Source organism: Trichosurus vulpecula, chromosome 7, assembly GCF_011100635.1.
Source record: "Trichosurus vulpecula isolate mTriVul1 chromosome 7, mTriVul1.pri, whole genome shotgun sequence".
NCBI classification, from domain to species: domain Eukaryota; kingdom Metazoa; phylum Chordata; class Mammalia; order Diprotodontia; family Phalangeridae; genus Trichosurus; species Trichosurus vulpecula.
Window position 1 is genome coordinate 203,987,050 of NC_050579.1, and position 22,802 is coordinate 204,009,851.

General features: G+C 37.5%; 1 protein-coding gene across 1 annotated transcript; it reads left to right on the top strand.

The window, feature by feature from the left end:
- The first annotated feature begins 1,757 nt into the window (after nt 1-1,757).
- On the top strand, nt 1,758-22,580 carry CGAS (cyclic GMP-AMP synthase). Its single transcript, XM_036768917.1, has 6 exons — nt 1,758-1,949; nt 2,151-2,561; nt 11,396-11,615; nt 19,129-19,371; nt 21,369-21,471; nt 22,162-22,580. The coding sequence occupies exons 1-6, from the start codon at nt 1,758-1,760 to the stop codon at nt 22,508-22,510; spliced, it is 1,518 nt and encodes a 505-aa protein (XP_036624812.1). The 3' UTR covers nt 22,511-22,580.
- Nucleotides 22,581-22,802: the final 222 nt, after the last annotated feature.

Sequence of the window (22,802 nt, forward strand, 5' to 3'; positions counted from 1 at the left end):
TTTATGAAATATACTATTCCAAGACCTACACAATCCTTCAACATAGCAGCTGCTAGGTCTTATATAATCCTTATTGTAGTTCCATGATATTTAATTTTTCTTCTTGTTGTTTCCAACAATTTTCTGCTTAACCTGAGAGCTTTGAAACTTGGCTATGATGTTCCTGTAAGCTTCCCCCATAGGATCTCTTGTGGTTATTGGTGGATTTTTTTTTTCTATTTCTACTTTGCCTTCTTTTTCTAGAATGTCAGGGCAATTTTCCTGGATAATTTCTTATAATTTTGTATCAAGATTCTTTTTTATTGTAATTTTCAGACAGTCCAACTATTCTTACATTATTTCTCTTCCATTTGTTCTCCAGATCATTTGTTTTTCTGATGAGATACTTCACATTCTCTTCAATTTTTTCATTCTTTTGATTTTGTTTAATTATTTATTGGTGTCTTAGGAAGTCATTAGCTTCCCTTTGCCCAATTCTAGTTTTCAAGGAATTATTTTCTTCCTTCAGTTTCTGATTCCTTATTTCAAGCTGGTTGATTGCTCCTTTTTTTTTCTTCTAATTTTTCCTCAATCTCTATTATTTGATTATTAAAGTCTTTTAAAAGTTTTTCCAATAACTCATTTTGTGATTGGGACCATTTGACATTTCTCATTGAAAAAGTCATGGCCTTTTTTTTAGAACCCAGATCTTCTTTATCCCCATAGTAGCTATTGTGATGGAATCCTAGCCACTGCCCCTAACTAGCCATTGCCCCCAGATCCAATATCCCAACTATGAAGAAGTTGGGATATTGGGTCTGGGGGCAATGGCTAGGATTCCATCAGTTGGGTTTTCTCCTTTGCTTACTCATTTTTTTGGTTTTATTTTGCTTTTAGCAGCTCTGGCAGTAATGAAAGTCTCCCTTGGAGCAAGGTGAGGGGAGAAGAGGCTAGAGATTCTATCTTGCCTTCCTTAGAGCCACCCACAAGGACAGCCCTTGCTACAGGTGGGCCTCCCTATTGTAGGGAGGCTCTTCTTTCCATTATAAAGAATGAGATGACAAGACACTGTCCTTCTTCAATCTTTTACAGAGGTGGGGGTGGGGCGAAAGCATGTGTGGAACACCACATATAACCTCAATTTTTTTCAATGTATTGTTCAGTTTTGGTGATTTTTTTCTTTTCTTTTAAAATTTATTATAAAGGATAACTCTCTGGGAGGGGGAAGAGGAAAGGGTATGGGGGAAATCTAGGAGATGTAAAAACAAAAAGATAACAATAAAACGTACTTTAAAAGAGAAAGCCTATGCTGTAATCAAGATTAGACTTGGAAAAATGAACTCTCTGTGAAAGGTATGCTTAATATACATTGTGATTAAAATGTGATTCCACGATGAAGATTGAAAGAAAGATTTTAATCTTGCCAATCCAAAGCCAAATTGTACAAAGTGATTGCAGCCTAAGGACATACTGCTTACTAAAAAGTTTTTGGGGGTTTTTTTGAGTTGTAAAAAGACTCCATCCTAGTTAATTGCTCAAAGAGGGAACCTTAGGACAACTGGGGGTTTCCCTTCAATCTACGTTCTTGTCACTCAGACTTCCCGCCTATTTCATAAGTTTCATTTCCTTAGAATTGCACCCCCCATCCCCTCCTGCGCCCTTGCTCCAGTCAATCCTAAACCCGCACTCCCCACCCTCATTCCTACCTCTTCCTGGAAAGCCTTTTTCCTCCTAGAGACACAAAGGCGAGAGACCCAGGAGACCTCGGGTGGTCCGGGATGGAGGGGACAGTGACAAGGGCTCCGGCAGTCCGGCGCAAGAGTGCTACCCAAAGTTCCCGCAAGAGGCAGGCAGCACGAACCCCGGCTCCCCGCCGCCCCTCTCAGGTTGCCCCCGACCTTAAGGACGCAGCCCCAGGAAAGGGCTCCCACTCCAATGGGTCGGAATCTCTGCGGGAGAAGCAACCCCCTGTCCTTCAGGAGAAGAAACCCCCTGTCCTCCAGGACATGCAACCGAAACCCCCTGTCCTCCAGCAGAAGAAACCCCCTGTCCTTCAGGAGAAGCAACCGAAACCCCCTGCGCTCCAGAAGAAGAAACCCCTTGTCCTCCAGGACAAGCAAACGAAACCCCCTGTCCTCTGGGAAAAGCAACCCCCTATCCTCCAGGAGAAGCAATCCCCTGTCCTCCAGGAGAAGCTCCCTGCCAGGGCCCCGGGGTCTCAGGCCACTAAGAAGGGGCTTCCCCACTCAGAGGTCGGACATACTCAGCAGGAAGGGAGACCCATCCTCAAGGAGCATCACCCGCCGGGAGCCCTGACGCCCGTGTCCAACAAGCAGGGAATTTTGCCCAAGGAAAAGACGGATCCTGCGGTCCAAGAGAAGGGTGTCCTCCGCCAGAACTCCATTGGCTGGAGGCCACAGCATGTAATCGAGAAACTGAAGCTGCGGCGTCAGGCGACATCCCAAGCCAGTGCGTTGGTGAACAAGGTTGTCGACCACCTGCAGCGACGGCTGCCCCTCTGCGACCCAGCCTTCGAGGGCATTGTGAGTAAGGGCACGGGCAGCTACTACGAGCAGGTGAAGGTGAGTTGCCAAGGGTTTGCTCACTCCTATAGCCCCACCTCTCCATCGAGAATGATAATAGCTGTCTTCCTTATAGATCTTGAACGTTTGCAAAATGCTTTGCTTTACGTAATCATTATACTTTACATACATTACTTCTGGCTCTCTGCAGTCCCCTTTTCACCAAATTCCCAATTCCTCTTTGCCTCATTGCCGCGTAGCTGCTCATTTTTCTACGGAGAAAGAAAGCTGGATTTGGAGTGGGAAATGGTTCACATTTCAGCCTTGCTACCTGTTGAGCAAGTCGTTTAACCTCTGTGGGCCTAGGTGTTCACAGATGTGAAACTGTAACTGATCGTTATATGGCCTTTAAATGCACACAACTTATTTGAACCTCACAACAGCCACCTACCAGAGGCATTAGGTCCCCCACTTTACAGATGAAAAACTGATACTCACAAAGGTTAAGGGAATTGTTTGGTCAAGGACAGAAGTGGAATTGAAATAATTTTGATAACTGACATTTATATAGCACTTCAAAGGGCAAAAAAGTAGGAGGGAGGAGAAAAGTGTGATAAAACTTCATGATAGACTAAAAATTAATACATTTTATGTTATTATTTTTGTCCAGATCAGTGATTTTGTTGGTGTAGGGCATCGCCATTTGGTAACTGCTGTCTGAGAATACTGAGATTGATTCTGTATCATTTTCTTATTGATCCTTTTTACAATCAATTCCTGTAACTGCTTAAGTCATGGTTCTTTGTCTCTGTACTTGCTTCAATGTTCAGTTGGCTTGTAATGGGTTAAGCTTAAGAATCATTTCTCTTCAAGGAATTTTGCTAACCTTGGGGAATGTGTGTGAACAAAAAGAGTTTGGGCCTCTGACAGGTTATCATCCTTTAAGCATGTCTGGTTTGCTGTCCAGACGTCTGGGCTGCTATCTCATACCTGGACTCAAACAATGAACACTTCTTAGGCTCATGAGAAAAGGAGCAGGGGTGGGGGTGGGAGGTATTTGCTAGTCCCCATTACCTTCCAAAATTCCAAACATTTATATTGTTCTTTGTGCCTCAGCTCTACAACCCATCACGTTGCCCTTAATCCCATGATTTCATCTACTTTGTTCTGTTCTTTGTTCTGTACTCCTCCAAACCACTGAAAAGGGAGCTATCTATCTGCTGAGGGGAGGGGGGGAGTGTCCTTTGGCATTAATGGAGGAAAGCCGCTGACTCACCTACTGATAGGCATATTTTTGCTAATAATTGTTATCTTGTTCAGAGATCTGCCTCACATTAACCTTTTCTTCAAATTCTGTTGCAGCATGTCCATCTTAGAGGCCTAGGGACACTGAAAAGTTAAGGTGCTTTTCCCTCAGTCACACTGGTAGTGAACCTCAGGGCAGGATTTAACACCAAGTTCTCTCCTAACTCCTGTTTTCTCACTACATTAGAGGTCAGACTGGAATGAACTTGAACTCACTTCCTACCCTAAAGCTTATGATCTTCAGCTTTTCAGGGGAGGGTGCAGGGAAGGAAGAGGGTGGAACTTGTTTCTCTTAGAGCCAATGATACTCCTGTTGCCACCCTCCTTTGGTGAAGAGTTCTCATGACTCATGTTTAGATGTGGAGGATTTACTCACAAAAGAACAGTGAACTTAAGCAGAGTTCAGGCTGGGCTGCCCTTTGCACAGTTTCCCAAAGTGGTCGATACCACCCTTGGGGGCACTGGAACAATGGGGGAAGGCGGTAGAAGTCTTGGGTGCAATTGGGGAGCATTGAATAAAAATAAGGGGGCAGTGGAAGCATAAGGAGAGAAGAGAAGATAAGGAAATTTTGAAAAAAACGTTCGTATATGTTTCATCTGTTGTGTAACAGAATTAAAGTTGCAGTGATTACATTTAGTTTCCAAATAAACACACAAAATGCAACCTAAAACCAATCAGTGGTCAAATACAATGACAGATCTTAACAAGCAAGCGTTGGCAGGCAAGCATTTCTCGAATAATGGGAAGTCCAGCATGCATCAGCAGGAATGTGTGCCTGTAATGACTTGTTTACAATACTATACGGTTACGTGATGCCTTATTGCATCATCAAAATTTCAATGCAGGAAAAAATCCACAAATTTACAATAAATTATTAAATTTAAGATGAGTCATTTAAAAATTATATATTTTTTTGAAATGATGCAAATTAAAAAAAAAGCTGTTAAAGAGTTTAAGAAAGTAGATTTCCAGGGGAGCTCTGAGTAATTTTTTTAAAGAGGACAGTAGGCCAAACAAGTTTGGGAACCTTTGCCTTAACAGTTTGCATGTCATGAAAATGACAGATGCAAGGGAACTGTGAAACCTTAGGAAAAAAGGGTGTTACTCTTCAAAATCTTCAAGTGCTATATATAGTCTTTGTCCTTATGGCACTTCCTTTTTTTTGGAGGGGAAGAGGGGAAGGCAGGGCAATTGGGATTAAATGGTTTACCCAAGGTCACACGGCTAGTAAGTGTGTCAAGTGTCTGAGGCCAGATTTGAACTCAGGTCCTCCTGACTCCAGGGCCGGTGGTCTACTTATTGTGCCACCTAGCTGCCCCTTCTGGCACTTTCCATCTATGATGGATGGTAGGAAACTTAATGCCTTATTTCTATACCATACCCAGTGGTCAAGGTTATAGTTTCCTCTAAATCCTGGGGAGTTTTGCAGTATAATTCTGCATTTGCTATCAGACATCATTTTATTTTGTGAAAATAAAACTGAAATTTCTCTGTGTTAATATTTCTAAGTAAAACTGAGGGTTATTTGCAAAAGAATTTCCTAAAAGCAGCAGTTATTAAGCTATAACTAGTTTAATTAAATTACTATCGAATGCCAACAATGGTAAAGTATTATGAACTGGGGAAGGTTCGTTCATTCATTCACTCAACAAACAATTCTGGGATGTCTACCATGTACAAGGCATTTTGGATCTATAGACTTTAGTAATCAAAATATTGCAGGGATGTCTTGTGTAAGGAATGGGGGATTCATAAGAAGAAGCATGAACATAGATTCTTGTAGGAGAAAATTCTTAGATCCCTATGCTGCAAATGCTTTCATAAGATGATAAATTTAGAGCTGGAAGAGACTTTAGAGGCCATGTGGTCTAATCCCTCCTTTTTTGTAAATGGAAAAAACCCTGCAAAACTGAGGTCCAAAGAGATTAAATGATTTATACAAGATCACAGAAGTGTCAGAAGTGGGATTTTAATTTAGGTCCTTTTAACAATAAAAACATTGGTGTTAAAAAGATTAAAATAAAAGAGATAACGTAGTATCAAAGAGAATAAAATTCCATTTTATATCATGACTGCACTAAAAGTGGTATTCTCTTTGTTGATTTTTCCTCCTATCGAAATCTGTCTGACCACTCCCCAGTCTCCTTTGCTGCTTTCCTATCATGTTCTGTATCTGTGAGTGTTCCCAAGGTTTTGTTTTAGGCATTCTTTTCTTTTCCCTCTATACTTTCTCTTAGTCATCTCATTAGCGCCCATGGATTCAGTAACATCTCTATGCAGATAACTAACGGAGCCATATATTTAGCAGTAAATGCTCCCCTGAGCATCAATTCCACATCACCAATTACTTGTTGTACATTTCAGACTGGATGTCCTAGAGACATCTTAAGCTCAGTATGTCCAAAACTAAACTCATTATCTTTCTCCCCCAAAGCTTCCCCTCTTCTAAACTTCCCTATTTCTATCAAAGGCACCATCATTCTTGTAGTCTCTTAGGTTCAGAGTCTTGGCATTATTCCAGATACCTCACTCTCCCTCACTCCATCTATTTAATTAATTTTCAAATTTTGCTATTTCAACCTTCACAAAATTTCTCACATCTGACCCCTTCAACTCAAAGCTATGTTCACCTATGTTCAGGCCCTCATCATCTCTCACTTAGATTATTGCAGCTGTCTCCTAATTGTCTCCTTGAACCAAGTTTCTCATTACTCCATTCTATCCTATACACTGTTCCCAAAGTAATTTAAAATTATATCTGACCATGTGACTCCCCTACTCATTCAACTCCAGAGGCTTCCTGTTGCCTCAAGGGTAAATATAAAACCTTCTGTTTAGCTTTTAAAAGCCCTTCACAGCCTGGCCCCAATCTATCTCTCTAGCCTCACTGAATATTATGCCCTCTCCCACACTTTACAATCTAGCCAGACTAGTCTTTTATCTGTTCATCATATGTGACATTCCATTTCCCACTGGCCACATCACACCTCCCCTTCCATGTCTGGAATACACTTCTCCTTATCTTTGCCTCTTCTTTGCCTTATTTTACCTTACCCACTCTTTCTTTAAGATGCTGCTCAAATGCCATACCTTGCATGAAGTCTTTCTTGATCTTCCATTTCTGCTAGTGCTCTACCTTCCAGACTGCCTTGTATTTAATTACTTTGTATATGTTTGTATTTATTTATTTTATATTTATACTCAAGGGTGTTCTGGTGAATGTTTAATAGCTGTGGGAGGAAGGGTATGTATGCATATGATATTTTAAGTTTAATCCTCATCATAAACACTTCCTGAAGTCTAGAATAGACAATTAATCAAACAATAAATCAAACCCTGATTTGTAGGCGTCGTTGATTTCTGAGGTATAGATGTGCAGACTGAAGATTTAACAATTTGGTGTTGCAAGCATTTAGAGCTGGCTCCAAGGTACCTGTTTATGTTTCATGCACAGACACACACATTATTATATTATATTATATTATATTATATTTATAATATAATGTTATATATTATATACATTTTAATATGAAATTGTTGTTTTCCCCATTAGAATGTACATTCTTGTTTCATTTGTTGTATTTATATCCCTAGGGCTCAGCACATAGAAGGTATATAATGTATATTTGTTGAGTGAGGTTGAAAAAGTAGCCCAAGAAGCCCCAGTTACATATAAATCAAAGGAGAGAATATTTATAAAGAGCTTTACGTACTTTAAAGCACCACACAAATGTGAAGTGTTAATATTATTATTATTATAACCTAGCAAGGGGAGGATGATGAGATGAAAATTGCTCCTAAGTGATCTGGTCATTCATTCAAAACGTTATTTAGCACCTATGATATATAAAGTATTGTGCTACTTAATATGGGGGATGCAAAGATGAATAAGGCAAAGACAAATCACAGACTCCCTGGGCCCTTTTCCCCCTCAACGAGTGGGTTAGATAAACATAATCTCCAAGGTTTCTGGTCCTTTAAATTCTAAATATATGACCCTAATCTAGTAGAAAGATAAGATGTGTGCACAGGTAATCAATCCTAGAGAGGGTATGTAGGAAATGTACCAGAAGAATGGTATAGAATTTCAAAGGAAGGAAAGATGACATGTCTCTGGAACTAGAGAAGGTTTCATGGGTAAGGTAGCCTTTGAGTTGAACTTTGAAGAGTGGGTAGCCTTTCAAAAGGCAAAGGGAGAGAGAGGTGGAGTGTGGAAGGGGTGGGGCAGGCATTCAAGGCGATGATGATAGCATGATCTTCAAAAGTGCAGAAGCACTGAATGATTGACTGGTTACTTATACCGACAGAAATATGATTTTCTGAATTTCCTTATCTTTTTCATATATGCCTTTGGATATAAGTCTCCTGTCCCTCCTTTCTCTTTCCTTTATTTACATTTCCTTTGTACATTTTAATTTGCCTCTTGTCCACTTGTGATTTGCTGGGGTGGTGGGGAAGGAGTGAGGAAGGGGAGAGAGAAAGCATGGCTTGTAGACTCCACATTGTAGGGGACAATACTGCTAGACTTTAGTCAGGAAAGCAGGGTGCAGATCCCAGTTCTGACACTTCTGAGCCATGCAACAGTTGACAAGCCCATGAACTTCTTTGAACCCATCTCCTCACCTGTAAAATAAAGTACCACATAAATGTTAGTTGTTGCTTTCCTCTTCAGTACTTCCTATAGGATTTTACTTTTGTCTATTTTTACCCCTGATTTTTAAAAACTTTTCATTTTCCCGCTTCCAGGGATTTTTGTTACAAGGAGTTTTTTTCTTCAGTAGAGGCATGGGGGAGCTCAAGAGAGAAAAAAATGAGATGATCAATAATTGAGAAAAATACAATTTAATTTTGAAAAAGTAAAGGTCTAGTTGCCTGGAAACAATGACATTTGTATACCATTTTACAATCCACAAAGTTTCTTATATACGTTATTTCATTTTTATGTTATGACAAATAAGAAGCCAGAGAGGCAGAGTTTCTGGGCAATTAATAATCAATTTATTAGTTAGGCTAGCTGATAATTAATAAATTGATGGTCACTGGTCTCCCTTGGTCACCAAAGTCAAAACCATGGAGATCCCTGACTGCTTAAATACTTTTGAAAAAGGAGGTGCCCTTGACAAGTGAAAATCAACTCTGACTGGTGAACAATTAATGAGGGGGTAGACATTTTAATGAAGAGGTTGACTAAAAGTCTTCAGCTCCTCCTGCTGAAAATGGGACTTGGTCATGAAACTCAGCTGCCCCCAGCAATCTGGACAAAAGAATCCCTCTCTACCTGAGCCTCTCTGATTGGTTTTCTCCTTCATGAGCTGGGTCACCTTAAATTCTAATGGAGGGTCTGTAAGGGCATAGACTTAGTTTCTAAGAATTCACCTAGATTATATTCAGTTTGTAAGATCTTCTAGTTGGGTGGAGTCCTACCTAAGATCACAGAGCTTATTTGGAGGATTTAGGCGATCTCATCTATCAGCAATGGCCTTCAGAGACTGATTAACCTGCAAGGGCTGGTCCTTGAGTGAGGAAATAGAAAGGGAAAACCTCAATCCTAATTTAATAATTGGTTATTAATAGAAAATAATAATTTCTCTCAATGTCTTGTCTAAGATTACAACTATAGGAAGTGGTGAAACCTAAAACTGAAAGAAGATCCACCAACTCTAAGTTCAGCATTCCTTCCTATACTAAGCAGTCTTTTTCAATTATTTGGATCATTCTCTGTCTCTGCTACATAAATATGCTATTACTTCTTTACAAAAATACCTGCAAAGACTAGTCCAATATAAAAAAGAATCCAAACCAGAAAAAAATAAGGTTGGGGACCACAATGAGACAAGATTTCAAAGGATGCCACATAATGACAACAATACTAGCTAGCACTTCGATAATGCTTTAAGGTGTGCAAAGCACTTTATGAAAATTATCTCATTTTTTTCTCACAACCACCTGAGAGGTAGGTGCTATTTATTATCACCATTTTAAAGATAAGGAAATGGAGGCAGATAGAGGTTAAATGATTTGCCCAGGGTCACATAGCTAGTAAGTATCTGAGATTAGATTGGAATGGCTATCTTCCTGACTCCAAGTCCAGATCTCTGTACCACCAATTTGGGGACTTAAATTCTTTTGAAAATCAAAAGAGGACATTAGAAAATCTATCCTCAACCAAGGTGGGAGGGAAGAGTAATGAACATGGAATCCTGTGCTGGGTAGTTAATTCTTTTGCTATGAGACACCAGATTATATCCCAAAGCCAAATCACCTGTCTCAAAAATGTGTGCCAATGGCCAATGGGCAGAATATTACCACCAACATGGTATTTCAAAAGGACTGAGAAGGCTCCCTTTTCTTCCTCCTTACTAATATTTACCTTTCTTCTCATTCTTTAGATTGATAAATACTGATAAAACGTTAGCAAGTTGGAAATTTTCCCAGAGGGGGTAGATATTCCAATATTTTGCATAGTAGAATGATTTATGTAACTTTCCATCCAAATAGGGCTAAAGCCACTAGTACCTTAATTCCTCTGCTAATTAAGGTAACGAGTCATAGCTAGATTGATGGAAAGACAGACCAAAAAAATAAAAATAAAAAAGTTGAAATCAGAAAAGTGATTAAAATCAAGGAGGCCTCATCCAAGGACAGGAGCCTATAAGAAAGCAACATCAAAAGAGGGAAGAAACAACTACACAAAATTACTCCCCAATCCAATGGGTGAATGTCTGAAATTCTAAGAGTTACATGTTCATTTGGCATTGGTCCTTGATCACATGTTCCAATGGAAATAGCTCCCTTCTTCCTCTCTTTCTCCATAAGATTAATAGGCCATTAGAGTTACATTACAAGTAGGCCATTACAAGTCAGTCACTTGTAATTTAGGATAAATGAGGATACCAGATCCTATCTTGGGAAGTTTTAATGAGGAAGAATAGAAAGAGAGCAGGACCATGATGGGAAGGAACCTATCAAGTCTAATCTCTTCATTTTACAGATGAGGAAGCTGAGGTACAAGGAGGTTAAAATGACTTGCCCAAAGTAATTAGAGGTGACATTTGAGCTCTGGTCTTTTGACTCTTTCCACTGTCCCATCTTACATCCCTATGGTACTAGACACCTAAAGACCTATATTGAATACCAGTGAGGGGAACAAAAGATTAAAGAAAAAGGAAGTCTGTCTCATTATTTACCCAGGGCTGTTCCTTCAAGAAAGAGTGGCTACATGGGTAAGTCCATCCTCAATACAGGAAGAACAACTTGAGGTATAGATCTTGGCAATGGTGGGTCACTAGTATTTTTACAAACGAATAACATGATTCCTTACTATAGAAAGGAAGAGCAAAGAAATAATAAGCAAAGATTTATTCAAGGTCCTAGCCCATTCTATGAGCTCAATATACTTCTTTTAAAAAATATTTTTTTTTATGGAAAACTAAACCCAGAAAAACTGATTTGGGGACAAAATCTTAGGAATTTTGCAAATTCAATTAGTAAATGAAAATTCCAAGGAAAATTCAATTTTTGGTAACTCAGCAAAACATTAAAAATTGCATCATACATGTTAATGTAATTTTTTTTGCCTGTTTCACAGATTTCTGCTCCAAATGAATTTGATGTCATGCTTAAACTGGAAGTTTCCAGAATTGAACTAGAAGAATATGATGACAGTGGTGCCTTTTACTTTGTGAAGTTTAAAAGAAATCCAAAAGGAAACCCTCTGACCAATTTTTTAGATAATGAAATATTATCAGCTTCTAAGCTGCTGTCTCAATTTAGGAAAATCATTAAGGCAGAAGTAAACCATATTAAAGGTAAGAAGTTAGTATTCTCTGTTCTTGAAGCTCTGTTTGTACAGATTATATCTGCTCTTTGCCTTTTATTGTAGTCATAGAATTACATAATACATGACACTTAAAAATTAACTCATCTTCACAGCCTACCAGGAAATATCATAAAAATGTTTAATTGTGTGGTTGGTTTTCTCTTTATATTTCCATAGGAAACTGTTTAGGTACATTTCTCAATGGCTTCAGCATTGGTTCATAGATTTTTTTCTTCCTTAAGAGGTTTCAGAATGTTTATGAAGCCTCTCCCATCGTGATTACACAATTCTTCAACTTTCTTCTCCAGACAGAATTACAGAGACATACTTTCGGACTTGGCCACAGAGTAGATTTGTTTTGCTTGACTTTGCTTATTTGTTACAAGAGTTTTTCCTTTTTCCAAAAAATAAAGTAAAGTAGAAGTTATTTATACATGTCTTCTGCCTATTGGCAAATGGGTGGTGACAGTAGGTTCAGAATGAGATATATTTTCACATAAGGCCAATATATTAATTTATTTTGATTGCACTTGTTTATTACAAGGGAAGGTTCAATTGGGTATTGGTGGTAGGGGGAATAGTGAGGAATTAATCATTTCAATTCTACCACTCTCATGAAATTACTCTCTAAGGTTGTTTTGTGATTTTCTAACTGCCAGTTTCAATGATTTATTTTAGTTCTCATTGTCCTTGATCTTTCTGCTGTATGGTACTGATAACTGTTTATTCATTCTGGTTACTGTTACCATTTTCTCACAATCTCCCATGTTTGGAACTTTTGGCAATAAATCTTTGATGCTTTCTTTTCCTTTACTTCTTATATCCAATTGGTTACTAAATCCACAATTCTTTTCTACTCTCTTTACCACCATGCTAATAAAAGACATAATTACTACTTGTCTAGAGTACTGAAAAAACTTCCAAAGAGAACTTTCTGTTTCCACAATTTTCCTTTTCAATCTATTTTTCATATCACTGCCAGACTAATTTTTATTATGCATAGATCTTGTCACTCTTCTGCTCAAATCCTTCTGTCTAGCAAATAAAGTTCAAATTAAGTCACATAATATAGTTCAAGATAAAGAAATGGGAAGGGTTCAAAGGAATGTAGACTCAGAAATACCATACTTATGCATCATGAATACTTTCTTCAAAAATAATTAAGAGATTCTAGATATGGTGAATACTGGATGAGATGGTACTGCAATGTCATTGATTTTCATGTTGCCTCTAGCAATGTGTAACACAACCCATCTGTGCTTGCCTCTCCTGTGTTACTCTTACCCCTGTCTTCCCATAAATGTAAGTATATGGGTGTATGAGTAGGAATCAATTAAACATACTAAAGGCCTTCATTTTCTTTTAAAATCATGAAGATACCAGTAGTGCACTCAAGACTGTCTTTTGGTTATATCTCATTCTTACTTTTAATCAGTCTATTTTCTTTTTCTGATCACACTTTTTTTGGATGCCATTCTTTACTCTTAATTCTTTATATTTCAGTATTTGTTATATGTTGCCTAACACAAGTATTTCTCTACTACTTTGTGAGTGATGTTCACTTTAAAATTTTTCATAAGCTATAGTATTCCATAAATCACAATCAGTAGAATATTGGTATTAAAAAGATGAATCTTTGTTTCTGGGAGAAGTCTGGGGTCATGAATGAAACTTTAAAATTTCCCAAAGGCAATTCAGTCCACTTTCTTTAACCTATTTAATTCTGTGTCCAAATTACTGTCTATTTACAGTGTTTGCTCAAGATATATGTACTGATGGATGTTGTCCTTCTAACTGCACATCATAATTTGGAAAATAGCTTTAGAAAGAATTTATTTATACATCAATGATGTGTTTGGACAAGAACCTTAGTTGTTTTTTTTAAACTTTTATTTTTTGGAAAATTATTGTTTCCCTTTAAAAAGAAAGGGAAAACCATCTATGATAGAGTCCTGTACAGAAGAGGGAGAAGACAGATCATGAAGCAGGGGAAAGATGTATGTGTATGCATACACACAGACAGACAGAAAGATAGACAGAGATACACACATATACACAAGATGAAGGAAAGGGAGACTTGACATCTAAGATCAGGGCTCTTGGCTGGTCACTTGTTTCATGTAGTTTTTCAGCAGGTACTTTTTTTTAGGGGGTGATCGTCGAATCAGCAGGTACTTTGTTAAAGGCTGTAGTGTTTATTTACAGCTTAGTGTATTCAATGGGCTGTCAATGTTGTATTCTCACAGGAGAATCTGGGTGGACAATAGGACATCGTGATATTACACAGGGCTGACCACTTGTCCTTGAGGATCTCCAAGCAGATATAGCTTTGAATGCCCACACATAACAAGGAATGACAAACTTCACAGTGGGATCATTAAAGGAGTGGCCACTGGCAAACTCCTAGAAGTGCTTGTACCCCAGGTCTTCATGTATTGTCTGTTCCAAGCTGCCCCATGGATGGTCTTACCCCATTTAAAGAGATTATCTGACTTAGGAAAGGCAGAAATTCCTTTAATGATGGTTCTAGACATCATTAAAGTAATCAATTCTCTGTAACCTTTTGCCCTTGGACTCCTTACTTGTGACCAGGTTGAAGTTTTGATGGTTAGGCCAAACTCTCTTGAGTGGTAATGGGTCTCATCCAGGAGACTCTGAAATGTTTCAAGGCTTGAGACAACCAGCAACATCTACAAATAGCAGCATTTGGAAGATTTCACATCTATAGGGAATCCCTCTTCAATTTGAACTGTGCTGAATCTCCTTCATGACAGTGGCAAACACTTTTGGTGAGCATTCATCCATCTGTTGTACATGTTATTTTGTTATGGGTCAGAAAATTGTTAAACTGTGTTCTCTTGGTTGTTGTCTTGTTCATGGACTTTTGAATGATTTTGGTATGCCCTTTTGGAAGGAGGGAGCCTTTATGGTGGTGGTTTGTTCTAATGAACCATGAGATCATAAAAAATGAAAATCTTAACAGCTAGGAAATTGCAGATTATGGGTGAAACAACAATCCCATAATCAACTGTCTGCATGAAATAAAATCATCTGTTTAGAACAAATATCAAAATAAGCAACAAATTAGGAAGAAAATATAAAGATGAATAGAAGACACTGTGTGTACTTAGAACAACTCCAACCCAATGGGCTAAGCTATCAACTCTGAAAAATGGTTAAAATTAAAGATATTCCTTAGGGAAAGATAGCAGCAAAAGTAATTGATACATTTAAAAATATGGCAATATATTCATTTTTCTGCATCTGTGTACCCAGTACCTCTCTAAATGAGTTGGGGGAGATATCTTGTCATATCTTCTCTTTGGGTCCTTGCTTATCCTCTGTTTTACGACATTCTTCTTTGGTTGTTTTGTTGTGGCTTTTTTCCATTTCCATTGTTGTAGTTATTGTATATATTGTTTTCCTGCATCTGCTTGCTTTACTTTGCATTACTTCATGTAAAACTTTCCATGCTTCTCTGTATTCAGCATATCTACCATTTCTTACAGCACAGTTAAATTCCATTACATTCACTTACCACATTGTATTTAGTCATTCCCCAGTTAATGAGTATCTCCTTTGTTTCCACTTTTTTGGAAATATTTCAATTTTTGTAGTTAGCTTAATGCTTTGTACTTGGCCTCTTTTCCATGATTAAGTCCTGGGATTTCAAAGACTGATTCCCTTACATGAAGAAGTGGCAAGTGGCACCTAAGAAAATGAAGTCAAGAAGTTGAGAATTCATTATCATGACCAAATCTATGCTTGAAGTGACATCATTTTAAAATCACTGAGGGATTGATTTTCAAGATATTTCAAAGAAGGAAAAATTCCAAAAGAATGCAAAAGATCACAGATAATGCTTTTGCAAAAAAAAAAATTCAATGGTGAGGTGACGTCAACAACTATCAATGCATGTCTAATTTCTCAGGTCTATAAAATCATGAAAATAGTCTCTACCCATTAAAATGATCTTGGATATAAACAAGAAAAGGTGCTGAGCATTCTTTTCTTATAGTTTTCCATGGGCCACCTTTTTAGTCATAAATTTGACTGGTAACTATAGAGAATAATAGTAACTTACAATTATGTAGTACTTTAAAATTTGAAAAGTATTTTAAGCACATTATTTTGAACTTCACAATGGCACTGGGAGGTAAGTACGGCAGGTATAATTATTCTTATTTTACATCAGGAAACTGATGCTCAGAAAGGTGGATGACTTGGCCACAGTCAGTTATTAAGTAACTCAGGTAGGATTTGAGCCCAAGTTTTCCTCACTCCAAATCCAACATGTCATCCATTGGGCCCCAGTGCCTCTCATTATATCTCTCTGTTACTTTTTGATTTTAAAAAGCATTTGATTTGATAGCATGAAATATAGCTTTGTAGAGGATAAGGAGATGAGGACTAGACATGTGATATTATTGATATGGGAAATTCTTTGAGGAGGGAACTCCCTCTACCAAGACAGTTTGATACCTTCTCTGCAGTTTATAGTCTTAGTTGCCTAGAGCATTGAGAAGTTAAGGACCTTGCCCAGGATCACATAGCCAATATGCATCAGAAGTGAGACTTGAAACCAGGTCTTCCTGACTGTAAGGCCATTATATTACAGTGTTTCCTGTGTATATGTTAAAATTATACAAGAAATCAATTATAGATATGGTTACGGAGCTAACTTTGTTTAGTAATACACTGGGCGTTGACATAAAGCAAATCATAAAACCACAAGCCATGTGTTTACTTAAGTTATTGACCAGTGTCATAGAAGATGGTTTATGTACAATATAAAGAGCAGGATTTCCTATTGATGGAGAGTATCTCTAAATGCTTCTGTTTTCAGTTGATACTGTACTAATTGCATTGTCCCAAAATATCAATGAAATCCATAGCACTGTAAATAATATTAGACATCTACCCTCAAAAAACAAAGTGGATGAAATGTATATTGCCTAGAATCATGACATACAGCTAGATGGGCAGTCCTTTACTTAGTCCAGCAATACATATATTTCTTAGACTGAGTACACCTATAGGTGGGCAATGAGGTGAGACCAAAATTGACTATGAAGAGATCAACAGGATCACACTTGGGAGACTGCTATGCCTTGAATGATACCAAACTGCTCACTGATGCCAAAGCTTAGTTTTTTAAAAAAAAAATAATACCAATATCCTCCTGGGAATGGTATATGCTTGCAAATCATGTAACATTATGATTTCTGAAAAATCAAAATTACCAGTAAATCAAGAGCCAATGGAAATATTCATGGTGGGTACCACGTAGGCTCCAACATTTTTGGCAATGATATATGAGAAATGTCGCAAAAAATCATCAAGGACATTTATTGTTTCTTGTTATGTCATGATGTCGTTAGTTTACATTTGCCCAATTCTAGTTTTTAAGGAATTATTTTCCTTGGTGAATTTTTGCATTTTTTTTCCATATGGCCAATTCTGCTTTCCAAGGGCTTCTTTTCTTTGGTGAATTTTTGTTCCTCTTTTACCACTTGGCCATTTTAAGATGTTATTTTCATGGGTATTTTTTTTTTTGCCTCTTTGACCAAGCTGTTAATTCCCTTTTCACAATTTTCTTGTATCACTTTTATTTCTTTTCCTGATTTTTTTTCTCTACTCTTCATCTCTTTCTTTGGCTCTTCCAAGAATTCTTGTTGGGCTTGTGTCCAATTTGCAGTTTTCTTTGAGGCTTTGGTTGTAGATGTTTTCACATTGTTCCCATCTTCTGAGTTTGTGTCTTGATTTTTCTTGCCATCAAGGAAGCTGTTTATGGTCAAGTTCTTTTTTTTTCCCATTTTTCCAGACTATTTCTTGACTTTGAACTTTATGTTAAAGTTGGAGTAGGGAGGCACTGTCTCAAGCTTCAGGCTTTTTTAAAAATTTTTTTATTTTTTATTTTTTTGTTTTTTTTTGCTTCAGGCTTTTTTTTACCCTGCTGTGTGCAGAACTAGCGTTTTTTTGGGGTCAGGTGAGGTCTGTAAGTTTTCAGTGCTTCCAGCGTAGTAGGATGTAGGGAGAAGCATGGTCACTGCTCTCCTGGTCTGTGCTCTGGTCTTTACCCAGGAAGGGCCCCTGTTCCCCTGCAGCTGCAAGCTCTACCACTCTTCTCAGCCTTGGAACTTTACCAGGGCCCCTTCTCCTTCATGAGTGGCCACAAATGCTCCTTTCTGTTCTGGAACTTTGATGCTGAACTGTGTATGGGTGATGGAGTTGTCAAATAGCACCCAGTCCTGTGCCCCGTGTCAGTTCACGGTCCCTTGTAATATCTTTCTGACTAGTGTTCAATTCTCTTACTGGCTCTTGTCTGAGATCTCTCAAAGCTACTACTGCTGGTGCTGCTGCTGCAGCCGCCCAGGCCCACTATTGATGTTGCCTTTCTGCGAACTTCCTGTGCACCCTGGTGTCACAGACTTCTCCTTCTGACTTCCGAAGTTGTCTTGGGCTGGAAAAATGTCTGACCCTGACTTTTATTGGTTGTGCTGCTCCAAAATTCACTTTGAAGTATTATTTCAAAGTTATTTAGGGGAAGATGTTAGGAGAGTTTGTCTGGACTGCTGCCTCTACTCAGCTATCTTATCAAGGACATGTATACTTGGAAAAGAAAGAAGGCTAGTCATGTACCAAGAATATAAAACAACACTTTTAGAAGGTTAGCTTTTGGGAGGATAAAGACTTGATGAGGGTGGGAAGGGACATATTTGAAAATAAAAGTGATGTAAAAAACAAATTATATCAATAAAAACATAAATTTTTTTCTGTTTATATCTACTGGCCATTTATTCATTGTTGAATGGGAATTACCATTGTAGAATTTTGATACTTAGCTATATATTTGAGATGTCAAAATTTTTATCTTTCATATTTGCCATAAACATTTTCCCTAATCTATTTATATAAAGGAAATAGCACCTTAAAAATTCCAGCATATGTGTATGTATGTGTGTATATAAATACATGCATATACATATATGTATGTGTATATGTGTGTGTACATATATATTTGCATAAAATATGTTGTGGGGATAAGCAACTTGGGATTATTAAAAGTGCTACATGATTTCTTTAAAACAAATTGTGAGGAGACAACAGATGAACAATCAAAGCATGATACTGGTACCCCTAGAAATGTTAAGGAACCAGAGGAAGGCCTCTAGTGTGTTGAATGAATCTTCTTAAGAGATTTTTGGGAAGTAAGGTTAAATTAGGATTGCACAGAACGAATAGGTACAGAGGGATTGCGATTTTCCCGAGAAAAGGGAATTAGAACATTTGGTCAAATCATAGCTCCATGTAAGTATATAAGTATGGTTATTTTGATATGTGCCAGAGTCTGCTAAGAGACAGCAAGGGTAGTTACCATGAGGGTACGTACCATAATTAATAAACTCTTTCTCTTTGCTAGTGTCTAGCATAATGCTCAACCACGTAATAAATGTTGTTGAATTAAATTATGTAACTTTATCTTTTAAATATTTAAACAGAAATGGATATTATTGTGGAGAGAAAGAAGCCTTCCAGCCCAGCAGTAACCCTCCTAATTAGAAAACCTGAAGAAATATCAGTGGACATAGTCCTTGCTTTGGAATCAAGGAGCAGCTGGCCCCCAAGTACACAGGGGGGCCTAACAATTGAAAACTGGCTAGGAAGAAAAGTAAAGATGGAATTTAAATTCAGGCCAGTTTACCTTGTATCTAAGCCTGCAAAGGAAGGAAATGGTTTTCAAGGTATTTTGAATATTAAATACTAATAACATTAATTCAAGCATACATGTATATATATATATGTATCTGTATGTGTCTCCATATATATATTCAAGATATTCATATATATACATATGGTTTACTTTATGCTTTTAAAAATAGAATGGAAGCAGCATTGAAAGGACAGAAAATTATTAACTTTCTGTTCGATTGCACCAATCCTGTTTGGACCAAAATTTCTTAACTTCTTTCTTATGTCATAGACTCTTTTGGACCCCTACTCAGAATCATGAGTGCTGTTTTCTCATGCTGTTGAGGTTATATATTTTCATGAGATCACAGCCAAAGATACTTCAGATGCTTTCTGTCTCATATGATTAGAATAAAAGAAAACTATCAAAACTACTTTATAAATCATGTTGATTACTTAGCAAATGACTTGAGGTAGGGAAGCTGCTAAAACGTCTTGTATGCCATTAATTACTACATGGAAATCATATGATACATATTATATGAAATGTGATATGATAACCAAAGGGTCACCAAAATTTCTCTCTGCTTAAAATGGAATTTCTTCTCAAAACATCAAGTTAAAATAATACTTCTTACTGGAAATAACTTGTATTTATGTAATTCCTTTGATTTTTCTCTGACCTTCACCTTACTGATCCTTATCCCAAAATAGCTCACTTTTATATATGTTTTCCTCACAAGGAACCTGTGACGAAGGTAGTATCCAACTTTTATAGTTGGAGAAACTGAGGCTTAGGACTATTAAATGACTTACTTAGGGTTATATAGCCAGTAAGTGTTGGAACTAGGATTCAAACCTAGGTCTCCAGATGCCAGGTCTATGTTCCCTGTACTGCATCACCTCTCCTACATCTGGGAAGAAAGCAGTGCCACAATAAATTGACAGCAAAGTTGCATCTAGAACACAGCTCCGACTAGGTTCATACCACCTTCAGTATACTTTAAGTCCAAATAATCTTTTAGAGAAGTCCATATATTTTACACAAATTTTCTAGTTATATAACCAACCTTTTTATGTGGTTGCCAGAAAGTACATTCATATTTGGAGATCAGTTGAAGTTATTATGCTTCAGTGTTTCATACATTCTGTGGTAGGGTTTAAAAGCCAACTACCTGAGAATATTTTGGTTAGGCTGAGGGAGAGTGGTCTTTTTCAACCTACTTACCTTTACATGAGTATCCTACCAAAAACTCACTTATTAACCACCTGCTATATGCCAGATACGATGCTAAATGCTCTACAAATATCTCATTTGATCTTTACAACAATCTTGGGAGGCATATGTTATTATTATCCCCACTTTATAATTAAGGAAACTGAGGCACACAGGTTACTTGCCCAGGGTTACATAGGTTGTGTTTGAGCCTGGATTTGAACTTAGGTCTTCCCAACTCAAGGCCCAGCACACTATCCACTGCACTACCTAGCTGCCAAAATTCATTTTTAATTATAAATTTTTTTTATGAGTTGACTTCAACATAAATTACTTTTTAATACTAAATATCTATTGATTTAGGAACACCTTCCCTTGCTCCTGCCCCTGCTCCTCCAGTAAACAGAAAAAATAAACCTGAAATATAATTCCAAGCCACTTAAAAAATTTCACTCCTCTTCAAAATATTAGAGGTTATATAGCATTGAATTATATAAAATATCCGGAGACCTGGGTTCTAGTTTTGATTCTGCCACTAATTAATTAGGTACCAGACCTCAGTCAAGTCCCTTAATTTGTCTGGGCCTTAGTGCCTTCATCGGTAAAATAAGGGTGTGGGGCAAGATGACATCTCAAGTTCCCTTTAATTCCAGGTAAAGTAACCCTGACCTGCTGAGGTTTTGATGATGTGTATGAAATTAAACATATTAGAGATATTTTCTAAGGTTAGGATGGTGTTTTGTTAGATAAAATTGATTAGCTATTTACCTGCATAGATGGAACATGATATTTTCATAAACCGATACTTTTCTATTTACTTTTTAAAAAATTCAGCAAACACATGGCGCCTTTCCTTCTCACACATTGAGAAGGACATATTAAAGAACCATGGAAGTGCTAAAACGTGCTGTGAAACGAATGGAGTGCCATGCTGCAGGTGAGTTATGTGTCTGGTTTTCATGCTTCTTTATTAGATGGTCATTAGAATGTAGAACAGGAACCGTTTGTTTTGTTTTTGTTGTTACTTCTATTTCCCTGAGACTAGCAGTGCCTTTTAGTAGCAAGTCCTTTCTTGAATTGATTTTTTAAAATCTATGAAGGCTTTCTCTACAAATCTTAGTGTTAGCGTGCCCCCAAAGAGTTAATTTAGCATACTTTAAGCCTAGATTCAGAGGAATTGTTCATTTACCTTTTAAAGCAGGTTTTAAGATTTTAAATACAGCAAAGAGTAGTATTAAATCAGAAAAAACTAACTTGCTATCAGAAGGATTGTATAGCCAGGAGTGGGGAACCTGCAGCCTTGAGGTTTGGATTTAGTCAAAGGGCCACACTTGAGGACCTAGAGGGCCACATGTGGCCTTGAGGCCCCAGATTCCCCATCCCCAGATAAGCTTTGATGTATGAAGAAACGATCTGCACCCTCCCTTCCCAAATAAAAAGAATCCCAAACCCTACAATGTGGTATTCTGTACCTGCTAACATTCCCAGCAATATACTAAGCACTGCTATGTAAGATATAGTCCCCACCCACAAACCTTTGTAATCTATTCTGGGAGAAATTAGCTCCAAACAATTAGAATACAAGACAGCAAAAGTGCCAGTCTTATAAATGCTTTTTCTTTAACAGGAAAAAATGTTTAAAGTTGATGAAATATCTTCTTGAACAGCTGAAAAAAAAGTTTGAGAACCGGAAGGAGCTGGATAAATTCAATTCCTATCACATGAAAACTGCCTTCTTTCACTTATGTGCTCAGAAACCAAATGACAGTCAATGGCAATTAAGAGACCTAGAACAATGTTTTGATGACTGTGTGAGTTATTTCCTTCAGTGTCTTCAGGCAGAACAACTTGTACACTTTTTTATTCCTAGATGTAATCTGTTTAGTCGTGACCTTATTGGCAAAACCAGTCAGGTATTTCTGTTAAGGCAAATTGAATTTCAAAGAAAAAATAGGTTTCCAGTGTTTGATGAATAAGATTATGCTTAGAAAAGAATCAAGACTTATAGTTGCTGTCACCTTAATAAAGTAATTTCTGAAACTGTAATTGGATTTTCTTCTCAGAGAACAGACATATATTCTCCTTTTGGTAGAATGGGGCAAAGAATGGGAGGTTAGAATGGAGTAGGTGGGGCAAAGAAAGACTAAAAAGAAGGATGTTTCATATTCTGTCAGGCTTTGCCAGAGTAGCGGAAAGGACAGTTTTCTGGCAAACTGGGATAAAAAAATTAAATATCAATAAAAGCTTAAAAATTTGTCATTGAGATGG